Below are 14,733 nucleotides of genomic sequence, written 5' to 3' on the forward strand. Positions count from 1 at the left end.
TTGTGCTCTAATTTTGAGTTGCTCTAGCTCCACCACCACCATCATCCTTGATTTTATTTATTTGTGGGATGTGAAACAGTCTCATGGTTCGAAAAGTCAGAATGACACAAACACGTGTACTCAGGTAAGTGGCAACCCGCCCCCCCCAACCCTTTGTACCCCCTTCCTGATCTCCCGTTCTCTCCACACCACCCTCACTCCACTCCTGCTAGTACCGATTTCATTATTTCCGTGTTTATCCTTTCTGTTTCTATTCTGTTTCTTTCCTTCCGTAATCTTTCTGTTACTTTCTATTACTCTGTGCACAAACGAGCAGACGTGTGTTTTCTTATGCCCCCTTTTCCCTTACGTGGAAGATAGTGTACTACGGACGTTTCTCTGCACTTTTGTTCTCTTGACAATAATACAGATGCTGTTTAAATGATGTGCTTAGAGGACAACACCAAGAGGGTGTGAATGTAAATACCGAAGAAAAGGGACCCAGGGAAGAGACTTGGAGCTCCCCAACATTAAGAGATCAGGGATAAGAGGAGAAATCAGCACAGAACGCTGTGAAGGAATGACCAGTCAGGTAAAATCAAAACCCGGAAGCATAGTTAAGGAAGTGTGTCACTGGGGCAAAAGGTGGCTCAGTCTGTTAAGGGTCCGACTTCGGTGCAGGTCATGACCTCACAGTTGGTGAGTTTGAGCCCCACTTCAGGCTCTCTGCTCTCAGCGCAGAACCCACTTCAGATCCTCTGTCTCCCTCTCTCTCTGCCCCTCCCCCACTCGCTTGCACACTCACTCTCCCAAACATAAATAAATATTAAAAAAGAAAGAAGAAAGAAAGAAAGAAAGAAAGAAAGAAAGAGGATCAAGGAGGACAAAGTGACCAAGTGTGCCAGTGCTGCTGCTGCATCAAGGAGAATCAGAAGTGAGACTTGAACTCTGTATTTAACAACGTGGGCATCACCAGTGACCTTGGCAAAGAGTAGTTCTGATGTATTAATGGGAGGAGATGTTACACCGGTGTGACATGAGAGGATTGTGGGAAACTGCCCTGGAAGAGATTCTGGCTCTGACCACCAGCAAAGTGAGTGTTGTTCAAGGCAGAGAGGGAAGCAACATAATCCACACTGGAAAACATCAGCATGGGCTAGACCCAAACTCCCTCCTTCCAAAAACAGCAGTAGGGGAACGTGAACTTGAAAGGCAGAGCTGACAATTGCATTGCTCAGGTCATTTCAAGAAAAGAACTCCAGGGAACTCAGATGGATTCTTGTGTTTCCAGTTTATTCAACAGAAAAGAGACGAACTCCCTGTGGCTTTGGGGCCTGCTCATAACCATGAATGGTTTATGAATGTCTGGGTAAGAGCAGCTCCTGTCAGGGGATCTACAAGAAAAGATAAGGGCTTTCCCCAGCTTCTGCCTTCAACAGAGCTTAGGCTCCTTGACACACAGCAGCGTTTTCTGGGTTTTCTTTCTTTAGAGAGAGAGAGCACTTGTTGGAAGGGTCATCAAACTGACAGAGGACTCGTTCCCATTAATGGGAACACAGGGCTTGTCCAAAGCAAGAGGAATGTGTCCTGGGGCTAGATGACAGGGCCAGAGGATGGCCTCCTGCTTTCAGCTTCTGTCTGAACACCAACATGGTGGTCTGTGTCCACCTCAGAAGTGGTGGGCTCTCTTCTAAGAGTCTTGGTCTGCCTGCCAGGAGTGACTGTAATATTTCTGGAGGGGGTAGTCATCATGCCAGGGGCTACAGCTCTCTTTCCAAGGGGCACGATCCTCTCTCCAGGGGACTTAGTCTGACCATGCATAGAAACCATACTCATCTCTCCGTGAGTCATAGCGTCTCCAAGGGTCTCAGTCTTCATTTCCACAGCCACAGTGTGCTTTCCAAAGGACATAGTTTCACTCGTAGGGGTCACAATCCCACTCTGGTGGCCTCTAGTCATATCTTCAGACTTCCTATGGGTGTTAGAAGCCATAGACTTTCCTTGTGAGGACAAAAGCCCCATATCATTGGTTCCAGTCGGTCTTTCAGGGTCAGTTCTTAAAGAATTCATAGCAGTTGTGAGCCAAAATGTTGGTGAAGGAGTTGAGCTGAACTCTAGAGGAAATCATCAGAACAGGATGAGAGTCCTACGGCTTCCTCCCCATCCTGTTAATTGCTGGCAGGACTACGACCACTCCAGGGCTGAAGTACTTGCTCCCAAAATCCAGAAGTGAAGGATTTCATAATGCACTGACTTGAGGGCATAGATAAAATCCCACCACATTGAAGCCCTGCTCCCTCGCCTCATCATGTTGATATGATCCCAGGCACCTATGGGCATTTACATTTACATTTCTGGGGAACGACCCCAAGAAGCCTGCCAGTTTTCTATGCTTAAGGCCTCACTTTGACCTTACTGATGGCACCTTCAGCAAGACCTTGCTGCCCCCCAAGGCCTAATAACAGAAACCTCCTGTGTCCCCCATGGTAGAAGGCACCAGGAACAACATGGAGGGCAAGGAGCCCTGACAGCATTTTGTAAAGAATTGGGTTGGAGTCCCATCTCTGCCCTCGACTAGCAGTATTGCCTTTCTGAGCCCCAGTGTCCTTGTCCCTAAAATGATAGTTATAAATAATCTCAAAGGATGCTGCAGCTGTAGCATGCCAGATTCCATCTCCTAACTACCAGGGCAGTCTCTACTATCAAAGAGGTTATCAAAAGAAATCCGACTTCCTCTTCTGGCCCTTGTCCCACGAAAGCAGGAGGAAGCCTCTGAGGAATAAACTGACATATATTGAGCGCTAACATTGAGCCAGCAGTTTTCATTTCTTATCTCATATAGTTCTTATAATAATGTCATGAGTATAAGGATCATTCCCGTTTTGCAGATAGGGAAAACAAAGCTCAGAGGGTCAAATGGAGCCTGCCTCTAAGCCAAGGAAATGGACTGGGCTGACATCAAAGTTTGTTCTCTTCCTTCGGTGCCATGCTGTCTCACCGAAGCCTGCAGATCTAAAAGATCTGCTCCCAACCCCACTTCCAAGCCATAGGTACTTACCAGCTTGCACCAGGAAACTATGCAACTTGGAGACAAGGGGGAAAGGGCCAGTGCCACAGAAAGTGCCCTTAACGTCATCCAGGTCCAACGTCCACACCATGGCTCCCCCAAAATTCTCTCCTTTTATGAACCTTGCCTGAAAAAGGAGTAGTCGGTCAACCTGCTGTGCTGGCCATCCCCCAGACTGGGTACAATGGCAAAACACTGAAGACAGACCCTCAGGAAACACTACAGTAGCATGGTTGGTAGTTACAGCCTGTATTTGAATCTAGCCTTTACCACTTATTAGCTAAGGGATCTTGAAAAGGTCACACAAACCTTTGCCTCATTTGTAAAAAAAAGGGATAACATTTCCGATATTTTTTAGGAACCGAAGAATCCCTTCATGCAAATGCTACAGCATGGATGGAGCTTGGAGACATTACGCTGAGCGAAATAAGCCCAGCACAACAGGACAAATATTGTACGATTCCACTCGTAGGAGGTAGAGGAGTCACATTCCCATAAATGGAAAGCATAGTGGTGGTCACTATCGGGGGTGAGGGAGAAGCGAATGGGGTTTCAGTTTGGGAAGATGAAACAGTTCTGGAGATAGGGGCGCCGGGGTGGCTCAGTTGGTTCAGTGTCCGACTCATGATTTCGGGGCAGGTCATGATCCCAGGGCCATGGGATCAAGCCCCACATTGGGCTCTGTACTGACCATGAGGCCTGCTTAAGATTCTCTCTCTCTCTCTCTCTCTCTCTCTCTCTCTAAAAGAAAAGTTCTGGAGATAGATAGAAGGTGGTGATAGTTACAAAACAATGTGACTGCACTTAATGCTGCTGAACTGGACACTTAAAAATGGGCCAAATGGCAAATTTTATGTTTATGTATATTTCACAATTTTAAAGATGATTTTTTATATGAAATTTATTGTCAAATTGGTTTCCATGCAACACCCAGTGCTCATCCCAACAGGTGCCCTCCTCAATGCCCATCACCCACCCTCCCCTCCCTCCCACCCCCCATCAACTCTCAGTTTATTCTCAGTTTTTAAAAGTCTCTTATGGTTTGCCTCCCTCCCTCTAACTTTTTTTTTCCTAACCCCATGGTCTTCTGTTAAGTTTCTCAGGATCCACCTAAGAGTGAAAACGTATGGTATCTGTCTTTCTCTATATGACTTACTTCACTTAGCGTAACACTCTCCAGTTCCATCCACGTTGCTACAAAGGGCCGTATTTCATTCTTTCTCATTGCCGAGTAGTATTGCATTGTGTATATAAACCACAATGGAAGACAATTTTTTTAAAAAGAATTCCTACATGTAAAATATTTGGATCAAAACCTTGCACATAATGAAAACTGTCTCACCAGAGTCCCAGTGCCAATCATTATTGTCATTATGCTGAAACACAGATGTTGCTATATTATTTTAAAACCACTTCCTCACGCCGTATATCACAGTGACACTATAAAGAAGAGATAAAGCAGGTAATACTGTCACCTTTCCACAGGTAAGAAAAGAGAGGCTTTTGTCCATGATTTTTAAAACTTCAGGGGCGCCTGGGTGGCGCAGTCGGTTAAGTGTCCGACTTCAGCCAGGTCACGATCTCGCGGTCCGTGAGTTCGAGCCCCGCGTCAGGCTCTGGGCTGATGGCTCAGAGCCTGGAGCCTGTTTCCGATTCTGTGTCTCCCTCTCTCTCTGCCCCTCCCCCGTTCATGCTCTGTCTCTCTCTGTCCCAAAAATAAAATTTAAAAAAAAACGTTGAAAAAAAAAAACTTCAGATATAGGGGTGCCTGGGTGGTCCAGTTAGTTGAGTGTCTGACTCTTGATTTTAGCTCAGGTCATGAACCCAGGGTCATGGGATTGATCCCCAAGTCAGGCTCTATGCCCAGCGTGGATTGGGATTCTCTCTCTCTCTCTCTCTCTCTCCCCCCCACCTCTGCATCTCTCTCTCTTTATAAAATAAAATAAAATAAAATAAAATAAAATAAAATAAAATAAAATATTTTTTACAAATCATTAAAAAAAAAACCCTCACCTATAACTAAATGGCAGGGTTTAGACCCAAATCCGAGTCCTATTATTACTTTGCTAGTATTCTCTGTCATGGCTAATGGGAAAGACAGACCCCATCACATCCAAATAACTACATGACTTGGCCAAATCAATGGGCTCCTTTCTGAGATTTACTTTCCCCAAATGTAAAATAGGAAGAAGGAGGAACCCAATTATAGATAAGCTGAAATTGTCAAGATTCTGAGATTTTACTCTGCTTACAAGCCAAGTTAGCCTGCCAGTTTATGTGTGCGCACACATGATCTCTGGATCAGAGGACAGACCATTATTACTCATGGCAAAAGACCAATCACAACAGCACTTTGACTTTGCTCCCCATGGCCTAGCTGCCCAAAGAATGACATGGCGAAGGCCAGATATACACCTGTACGTGCAGTGAGGTCTGCGGCACAGGAGAGGGATCCTGAAACTATGAGCCTTGAGCTTATGTGAGACAGCTGGCAAATCGGACCCTTCTCCCCTCTGGACGGTTTGAGAGCTTCACTGGGATGGGACTTCTACAATCTCTGAAAGTCAGCAAAGGCTCTGGGGGAAGAGGGGAAGGCAGCTTTCTACTTTTATTATAGCTGCTCTGTTTCTTTTGCTCAGAATCCCCAGACAGCGCAGAAACGCTGAGAAATCCAGGGATAATTATCTCCCGATGATGACCTCTGAGGTTTCTTCCAGCTCTGGGATTCTGTGATGAAATCCCTTAACCACCCTCACACGGGGCTCTGTTCCCCTCTAGTTCTGCAAGGCACAGTAACTGCCCCTCAACGCGAGAACACCATCCCTGCTGGTCTCAGGCTTCCCCAGACACACAGGTCAATGCCCTCCCCCATGTCCTGTGGATCATATATTGAATTCCATCCAACTGGGTAATTCCACTGAGTCACTGGATTTTTCTGTGTGTGTCCTCTGTTCCCAAACTGGAGTAAGATCCTGGAGGCTGAAAGCCATACTCTGCACCTCTCTCTGCACAGCGGGCCTCCCCCAGTGCTGTGCACAGAGGAGGTACACGGTGGGTCTTCACGAATGCTGCCCTATCACCTTGTGCTTTCTACCCCAAACTTCCCCCAAAGAACAGCCAACACCTGTCGCTTCTGCGTCACCTATAGTAGAGGAGACAGTGACTTCTCTCTAATGAGACCCGATATCCAGGCAGTTGCCAAGTGCTGACAATTTCTCATTCAGACCCTACCTCCACTTCCAACCACCTGGTCCAACCCTCAGTATGTCACCGGCACACTTCCGAGTCTCTCTCAGAGCTTCCAAAATGCCAAACCGGTTACAGCAGGATCACATGGAAACATAGTAAAAACAGTTCCCAGATTCTTTCTAAGACCTGCTGAATATTCAGGGGTGGAGCCACATCTTTCTACATTTATCAAGTCTCAGGTGATTCCAAAGCAGAGGCAGGTTCAGAAATCACCAAAGCATGTCATTTCTGTTTTAATTCACTATAAAAAAAGACCTGCCAGGCTCGACTTCATTTAACATTGCTTGTGTGGGGAGAGGAGGTGCTCACCGTTAGGCTCTAAAGGTTTCAAACTTGCAGGTCATGTACCTGCACGGAAACCTGATTTTGCCTTAAAATGCCTGCAAGAAGAGGTCCAAACGTCTTTGCCAGCGTTCAAGTCCCTCTATAAACTGACCTGTACTTTACTGCCTTCTCTTACGCTTTACAAAGCTTCTCTGCCCCACCCAAATTTTTCTTTGAACCTACTTTGAATGAGCTTTCAGCACCCTCTGACCCCATGTCATTATCTCCTGCCGCTCACCTCCCTGAGGAAGCCCTCCTTGACTTCCCTACTCCTGACACACATCTCAGTGATATTCACGGGGCACTTAGCAAGTTCTACCTCATATTGGTATTTAGCTGTTGTGAACTTATCTGGCCCAAGCAGAAAAGAAGAAACTGTTGCCAAAAATCTGCATAAACTGAGAGAAGTCATTTCTCCCCTCAAAACCGCGACTCCTTTTCTTCCAAAGAAGAGGGTTGGGGCAGGGGGCGCCTGGGTGGCTCAGTCAGTTAAGCATCTGACTCTTGATTTCGGCTCAGGTCATGATCTCTCGGTTTATGAGTTTGAGCCCCACATGGGGCTCTGTGTTGACAATGCAGAGCCTGCTTGGGATTCTGTCTCCCTCTCTTTCTGTCGTGCCCCCACTTGCTCTCTCTCTCTTAAAAATAAAAATTTAAGGGGCGCCTGGGTGGCTCAGTTGGTTAAGTGTCCAACTTTGGCTCAGGTCATGATCTCACCGTTGGTGAGTTCATGCCCCACATAGGGCTCTGTGCTCACAACTCGGAGCCTGGAGCCTGCTTTAGATTTTGTGTCTCCCTTTCTCTCTGTCCCTCCCCTGTTCACGCTCTGTCTCTCTCTGTCTCTCAAAACTGAATAAAAGTTAAAAAAAAAAAAAGGAAGAAGAAGAAGATTGGATAGACGGATTTAGGAAACCCCAGTTAGGTCAGGTATGCCTGAAACTCACCTGATCTAGTAAATCTCACCTTTTCACCTCCACCCAGTAAACACACACACACACACACACACACACACACACACCGTACAGATAAGAGCTTCATGGAAGCCAGAAGAAACTATATGCTGGAGCAAGAAAGGACCAATGTCTTACCTTGTGACTGAAGCTGAGGACATCATCATAGCCAACCCACACATTCCCCTTGTAGGCGTATGGGACATGCTGATAGTCAATCCAACGCTTCGTCGCTTTCTGGACGAAGGAGCAAATCTGCCAGGAGGATCACCAGGTTAGTGCCGGGAAGTCCATGGAGAGAAGCACCAGCAGGCAAACTGCTCTTTTCCCAGTGACAAAGCATCCAAGAATCCCTTGCCAGGGAATGAGAAGAGGCAAACCAAAGAGGGAGGGGAAAGCCACTCACAAAGGACCTCCTCTCTTTTCTGAGCAAATTCGTATTAAAATATGTTCCTTTCTCTAATGTCCGTGATGGAAAGAAAGAGAGAAACAAGGAGTGGCTGACATCCTTAAAAATCAAATCAGGGTTTGCTAAATAATGCCAATATCAAACTACGAATGGTAACCTATCTGACCCTTGACCAAACCTGTATCTTTTTCAGAGAGTTCCCATAAACAAACCTCTCCTGTCTTCTTTAGAAATCAGCATAAAGGGGCCCCGTCTTGGAGGCCATCAAACTAGCTTGTGAATCTCTAATAAATTTCAGGTAAGGAGAACTGGGTTGTTACAATCAGTCAGGCTTGTGAGTTTGGCTAGGTGCCCAGCATTGTGCTAGAAACCATATGCCACGAAGAAGCAGAAGTATTCAAGCTGGTTGCAGAAGCTAATGTCTGAGGCTTTTCTTTCTTTCTTTTTCTTTCTTTCTTTTCTTTCTTTCTTTCTTTCTTTCTTTCTTTCTTTCTTTCTTTCTTTTCTTCCTTCCTTCCTTCCTTCCTTCCTTTCTGTTCTTTAAAGGTTCTGTCTATCAAACATGTCTTTGGTCTATAATGTCTTTCAAGACCATTATTTCAACTATGCCATCACTCATAACCACGCTTCACTGGATTAGCAGGAAAACATTTCTACCCAGTCAGCGCAGAGCACTGTGCCTCCACTCCTACCTAAGGCACCCATGCACACCATGTGCCTCCGTACCCGCCATCCTTGGCCTGCGGGGCCCTTCCCTCCTGTCATTCCTGCCCATCAGGATCATTCCTGTGCTCCAAAGCCCTGCTCTAAAGCTACCTGCTCCATGAGACCTTTCCAGATCCCTAAGCCACACACCCTGTGCCTCTTATTGTCCTCTCTTATGTTTTATATTCCCTTGGGTCCAAGTCTCTTTCCTCCACTCAGTAGCAAGCTTTGTTGAGATGGGGATTCAGGGAGTGGAATCGGGGTAAGAGGAAAGAACCTGTAGTAGAGGAGGTCTTGGAACTGCTTCAACATAATCTCGTAGCGGGAGGGAGGGAGTCAGGGAGCGGACATGAAACAAGATGGGCCAAGAGCGGTTCGAGATTGAAGCTGGTGAGGGGTAGGTGGTAGTGGCAGAGGGGGGGAGGAGGTGATACTATTCTTTTACTTTTGCAAATGTTTGAAATTATATCTATTTCAGGTACTAATAGTTTTTATTTAGGCCAGAGAGTAAGTCAGGATTGACTTGTATAACAGTTAAGATTCTCTTTATATAGTGGATTTCTCTTGCGCTAGTAAACTACCTCTTTGTCCTCCCGCCGTCACCCTTGCCTTTGCCCTGTTGTCTTTGCTCTTGCCCCAACAGAGGATGGAGACCTGACTAATAGACAGAGGTCTCTATTCCTGTCACCTCATAATAAGCCAAGAAGCCATCTTGCTTGGTGTACTTTCCTGAAAGTGCAACACCCTTAGCTTCAGCCTGTAGCCCATTATTAGAGGCCTTGAGGAGGTTAAACGTCCGTCCATAGGTGGGGAGCCCCATGAGGAGCTTCTCTGGAGGTGCCCCCAGATTCCGCCAGTATTTCATGGCATGTGCCTGCAGGTGGGAAGAACACAAACCCCTCCTTGTTACTGACGGCCAATGGCCTGGGCTCAGGGGCAGGTGTCGGGGCCCCTCGAGATCTTTCCTTACCGAAGATTTGGGGTCTCCAGGCAGAGAGAACAGGGGACTATTGTGTCCTGTGAACTTTTCCCAGCTCCCATGAAAGTCATAAGACAAGACGCTGATGAAATCCAGGAGCCTGCAAGGGCAGAAGGAGGAGATAGGAAGGTTGGGCTAAGCAGATTTCGAGTCAGGTCGCCAGAGGACTAACCAGCTGACTGGCTGCGTACTGGCCACTCCAGCTTCTCCCCCGTTTTGGCCTGGGGTGCCTGCCCATCTGTGCCAGCCACTCGAGATGTGTCACTGCAGCAAAATGCTGGCTAGGGACAGCCGTGCATGAAGACCAAGGCCATCCTGAGAGTTTCCGTGGAAGTAGACAGGAGTCGGACCAAAAAACACATTCACGCCTGACACAAGTGCCAACCGAGGTCACTTGTCACGACCTCGGTCATGCTGTCAGGAGGAAGGCGGTACTCCCCACAGCAGCTACACAGCTTCCATGCTTCCGCCGTTCAAGACACCAGTGAAACCATCTCTTCCAGAACACTCTCCGGATGACCAAGTGTAACCAAGTACTTACCAGGTCAGCAGTGCACCAGTGCACAAAAATGCCAGCATTTAATTTTGATCTGGCCGCTGGCCTCAGTACCATCGCTCTCTCCGTTTTAGAGCTTAAGCCGTTGAGACTCCGAGGTTAACTAACTGGCCTCAAGTCACCCAGCTGGCCTGCCCGGCCGTTGAGACCGATGCTGACAAACTCTATGTCCCATGGGGTCCCTCCCTTTTGTCCCCACACTGAAACCAGGCTCCCTGTAATCACACACCGAACCACGCCATCCTCTATTTTGGTCTCTGTTAGCCTCAGCGGCTCCTCTGTCAACACTCGATTCTTGAGGTTCAAGAAAATTAGCCCAGAACTGGCGTGTCCAGAGAGAGTGAGTTATGAGCGGTTCTTTGTTTAGCTTTGTAACTTTTTTACAGAGACCCGCGCTCTGAAAACTAGACCTGGTTGGGCATGCCTATTTCTGTTTTTGTGTCGGTGGCTGCTAACTCATCTGGCTCTCTGATGCCCGCCATGTGCCCCACAGTGTATGTCTACAGCTGTACTCTGGGACGGCAGAGGCCGGGCCCCTGGTATTCTCTCCTTCGAGACTCAGCAAAGAGCTTTGCAGAAGGCTCTGCCCGAGATGATGTGACTGTGGGCACTGGTCCTACAGCTACGTCTGGTCTCCTAAAGAAAGCCCAGGGTATGTGGGGCTGATCCCTGTCCCCACCTATGTTCCTCTGCTGGCCCCCCCAAATAGCACTTGCACATGGAGAGCTCACAGGCAGAGCGTTTGTGCCACGCCAGGGTTCTGAGCGTGACGTGCCTCCTTCCCTCCTGCCCCCCAGGCAGCACCCACTCACCTTCCCAGAAGGAGCACTTCATAAGCTGTTTTGATGATTTGTTCATCCCCAGAGACGGCGGCAGAGAGCAGCAGCTTGGGACGCCTGGTAAGCTGCGCCTCCTTCTGGAAGGCAAACAGGAGCTCCTGCCAAAAAAGGCAGATGCACAGATCCAGACAGAGCAGTCAGGGAAAGAATCATCCAGGATACCTTTATTTACAGAGCCCCTTGAGCCAGGCTCTAGGGACACAGAGGTGAGTCAGACACAGCCCCTGCCCCAGGCTCGTGACAGAGGCGGCCTTGAGCCAACGTGGTAAGTGACTTAATAGAGGGCTGGCCGGGCAGGGGGAGCACAGGCTGCCTGTGGGAGGCCAGGAAGCTGCACCGAGGAGGCATCACTTGGGCTGCAGTGCTGGAGCAGGACCTGGGTGTGACAGTGAAAAAGAGCCACTACGAGGACTCCTGCTCTTTTTGCCAGACCCTTCTAGGATGGCAGTAAAAGAACATTCTGCTACCGCTCTCCCGCCCCTGCCCCCACCTGGCCTTCTGCTCCTCCTACGCCCCGAGCCCAGATATGATAAAAGTAGAATCATTTCTGGATTCTGGAGCTTCCAGACTTGGCCTTACTTCAATTAAGAGGAGAAAAGTCCATCGGTCCCTCATGGGACTGCCTCTTACTCCGGGGTACAGGAAGAAGAGGTCCAGACCATCAAAGTTATGTGTCCTCAGGAGGGATATAACTGAATCAATAAACCTTTCCCGGTTGGCCGATGTGGAAAGCATGGTGGTGAACCTGCAGGAGACCCGGGGTGAGGCAAGGAAGGCTTTTCTCAGAACCACAACCCCCACAAAGCCCCTTGGTTTGCACCTGGCAGCTGGCCCGCAGACAAGGGCTGGAAGAAAGAAAGGCAGGTCTTTGAAACTCCCAGCCCTTCTTAAAAGCCCCTCCCAGCCCTGGGGGCCAAATACCCAGGGATGGGGAATTCAAGCAGCAGGGAGGGGCCCCAAAGTGTCACCTGGTTGTGCCAAAGTTCCACCCACCAATGGACAGCAGTGTTTTCAGCTTCCTGTTCCTGTGATGCGGGATAGAGGGAGGTAAGCTGGGTCCCCACTCCAGTGGGCCCCTGGGGAACAGCAGAAAGTTAGGGGGGGAGGGGAGTGAAAGGGGAAGTCAGGTGGAGGGAGGGGCAGAGAAGTGCAGAGCAGAGAACAGGGAAGAAAAGAAAGGAAAAGAGGGGAGAACATTCAACCCATGCATCATCACAACCCGACCTCCCAGGATGTCCAAAGTCCACCAAACTCCCCCACATCTCATGATGCTCTTGTGCGAAGGAAAAGAAGTAGTCTCAAGATGTTTCTCTTCACCGTTTTCTTAGTCAACAAATATTTATTGAGTAATTACTATGTGCCGTTGATTGCCTTAGGTGCTTGACTGTGATACAACAGAGAACAAGACAGACAAGCTCCCTGCTCACAGGGAGCTTGTGATCTAGTGATGTGGGATTTCTCCCCTGGCCATCTATAACTATTAGCGCAGTGACAGACCTCTCCTTGGACAGGGAGAGAACCCAAGAGAGCTGGGGACAGAAATACAAGCACTTACTGAGCACCACTTCTGCTCAAGGCACTCACCTAACCACTGGTACGCAAATATACAGGAGACACTGCCCCTTCCCTCGGGGACCTCACTGTCCTGGAGGGGTGGGGTGCAGGTGACAAATGGTGATAAAGACACTAGCATTTGTGAAGCATCTGTGATATGCGGACCCTCCTTGAAGCATTTTTTTTTTGCATTTTTAAAATGTTTTTTAAGTTTATTATTTATTTTGAGAGAGAGAGAGAGAGAAAGCTCAAGTTGGGGAAGGGCAGAGACAGAGAGGGAGAGAGAGAGAATCCCAAGCAGGCTCCACGCTGTGAGTGTGGAGCCTGATGTGGGGCTCAAACTCACAAACCACGAGATCATGACCAGAGCTGAAATCAGACGCTTAACTGACTGAGCCACCCACGCGCCCCACCCCCCTCCCCGAAGCATTTTAATAGCATTAGTACATGAACTCCTTCCCTCTGGCTTGAAGGGTGAGCTGAGGGTTACTAGGCAGAGGCAACAAAGGCAAGGAGGCAAGAATGAGCTCAGGGTGTTATTCCTCAGGGAATTCTCAGGCAGAGATGATCCCGAGCCCCCTGTGAGAGGAGGCTAGGACCCGAAGAATCAGAAGAAAGTTGATAAGTCACAAGAGAAAATAGGCTTAATTTTCTCCTATTTGTAAAATCTGAAAATCCAATCCCCACAGGCCATCGGAACACACTTCTCCTTGAGCTTGTTGAACTCTGGGTAGATAATGTTCTCATCCCGGAAATCCTTAGCAACGATGCGATTGTTGTTCATTGAGGCGAAGGCAAATATCAGGTGGGTACAGAGGAAGGGGTCCAGGTCACGGGGCAAGATCGAGGCAGGGCCAGGTCGGCTCTGCGCCCAGCCGGCAAAATAACACACCAGTTTGTGGGCGGCGCCTGGCAAGGGAGAACGTGCGTTAGTTGGCAGAGACCCAGGGAGAGGGTGGAGCTCAGCTTCCACGGAGCGGTGTGAACACAGCCCGAGAGGCCAGGCCACCGTAACCCCCACATACAAACACACCCCAAAGCTAGACTGAGGTCTGATTCCCCCTTCACCCCAACCGCTGAGGCCCCAGGGGGGAAAGAACGCCTTATAAAATCCTGATAGGATGGATCCTCAAGTCTGGACCCTGCCAACGCAGAGTGACAAGTGGCAGGTGACTCAAAATCTTCTGCTCAACTGCAGTGGATGGATGGTCCCTGACACAGGGGCCAGGGCAGGGAGGGGCTGCGGGAGACACTCAACACAGAGCGCTCCTCAGCTGGGGGAGCTCCCTGGCTCCAGAGAGGAGGACACACTCTCCTTACCGTCGTGGTGCCTCAGCACAAGAACCAGCCCTGCAGGAAACAAAGGGTGGAATCACGCTCTGATTCACATGCATGCCCCGAGTGACCTGCCCCGGCCACCCTCCAGTCCTCCCGGGCACCCACCACCCGTGCCCCAGAGCCAGACACAGATGCACAAATGGAGACAGCCTCCCTTCACCTGTTTCCTCTTCTCTAAGTTGAACCAGTGGAGCCAAATCTATCAAAGCTCCTATTTAACCCCAACCAACACCATGTGGATACACACAGGCTCGGCACAGGGACAGCGATGACTTAGAAGTCAGCGAAAGCCGTAGGCCAGTGGTTGTCGCCTTGGCTGCAAGTACAAAAAGTGATACTCTGGCTCCTCCCCCTGGAGGTCCAGGGGAGGAGATTCAGATTTCACTGGTCCAAGGTGGAACTGGGCATAAAGATATTTAATGGGCAGCTGGATTTGAGAACCACTGCTCAGATGACTCCTGCCTGGGCTCCTCTGTGCCTTCCCCATGTCCCATCCCACCTCCACCTAAGCTGCCCCCACCCCCACCCCGAGTCCTAGGCTGCTTCTCAGGCACTCAAGAGGCCTTGAACATTGCTGTCTGCTGGACCGAGTGACCTTGCAGGGGCTGGGAACTGCCACACTCACCAACCCACAGCAACAGGCTCCCCATCTCAAAGGTCTGAGAGCTACAAAGCTGGGGCTCGAGTGCCTTTATAGGAACTTCCCCGGGCACAGGCCCGGGACAGTGCTGACATAGCCTGGCTACACACACACAAAACCAGGGGCGGTGATGAATGGGCTGCC

At 49.1% G+C, this 14,733-nt stretch overlaps 1 protein-coding gene across 1 annotated transcript; it reads right to left on the reverse strand.

The window, feature by feature from the left end:
* Nucleotides 1–1,255: 1,255 nt before the first annotated feature.
* OVGP1 (oviductal glycoprotein 1) lies at nucleotides 1,256–14,599 on the reverse strand. Its single transcript, XM_043573351.1, has 11 exons — nucleotides 14,575–14,599; nucleotides 13,932–13,961; nucleotides 13,316–13,739; nucleotides 12,026–12,082; nucleotides 11,637–11,802; nucleotides 11,031–11,155; nucleotides 9,654–9,762; nucleotides 9,372–9,557; nucleotides 7,708–7,824; nucleotides 3,038–3,173; nucleotides 1,256–2,093 (listed from the first exon to the last, which is right to left on the reverse strand). Exons 1-11 carry the CDS (start codon nucleotides 14,597–14,599, stop codon nucleotides 1,573–1,575), a joined length of 1,896 nt encoding a protein of 631 aa, XP_043429286.1. The 3' UTR covers nucleotides 1,256–1,572.
* Nucleotides 14,600–14,733: the final 134 nt, after the last annotated feature.

The sequence above is a fragment of the Prionailurus bengalensis genome, chromosome C1, assembly GCF_016509475.1.
Source record: "Prionailurus bengalensis isolate Pbe53 chromosome C1, Fcat_Pben_1.1_paternal_pri, whole genome shotgun sequence".
Taxonomy (NCBI): Eukaryota; Metazoa; Chordata; class Mammalia; order Carnivora; family Felidae; genus Prionailurus; species Prionailurus bengalensis.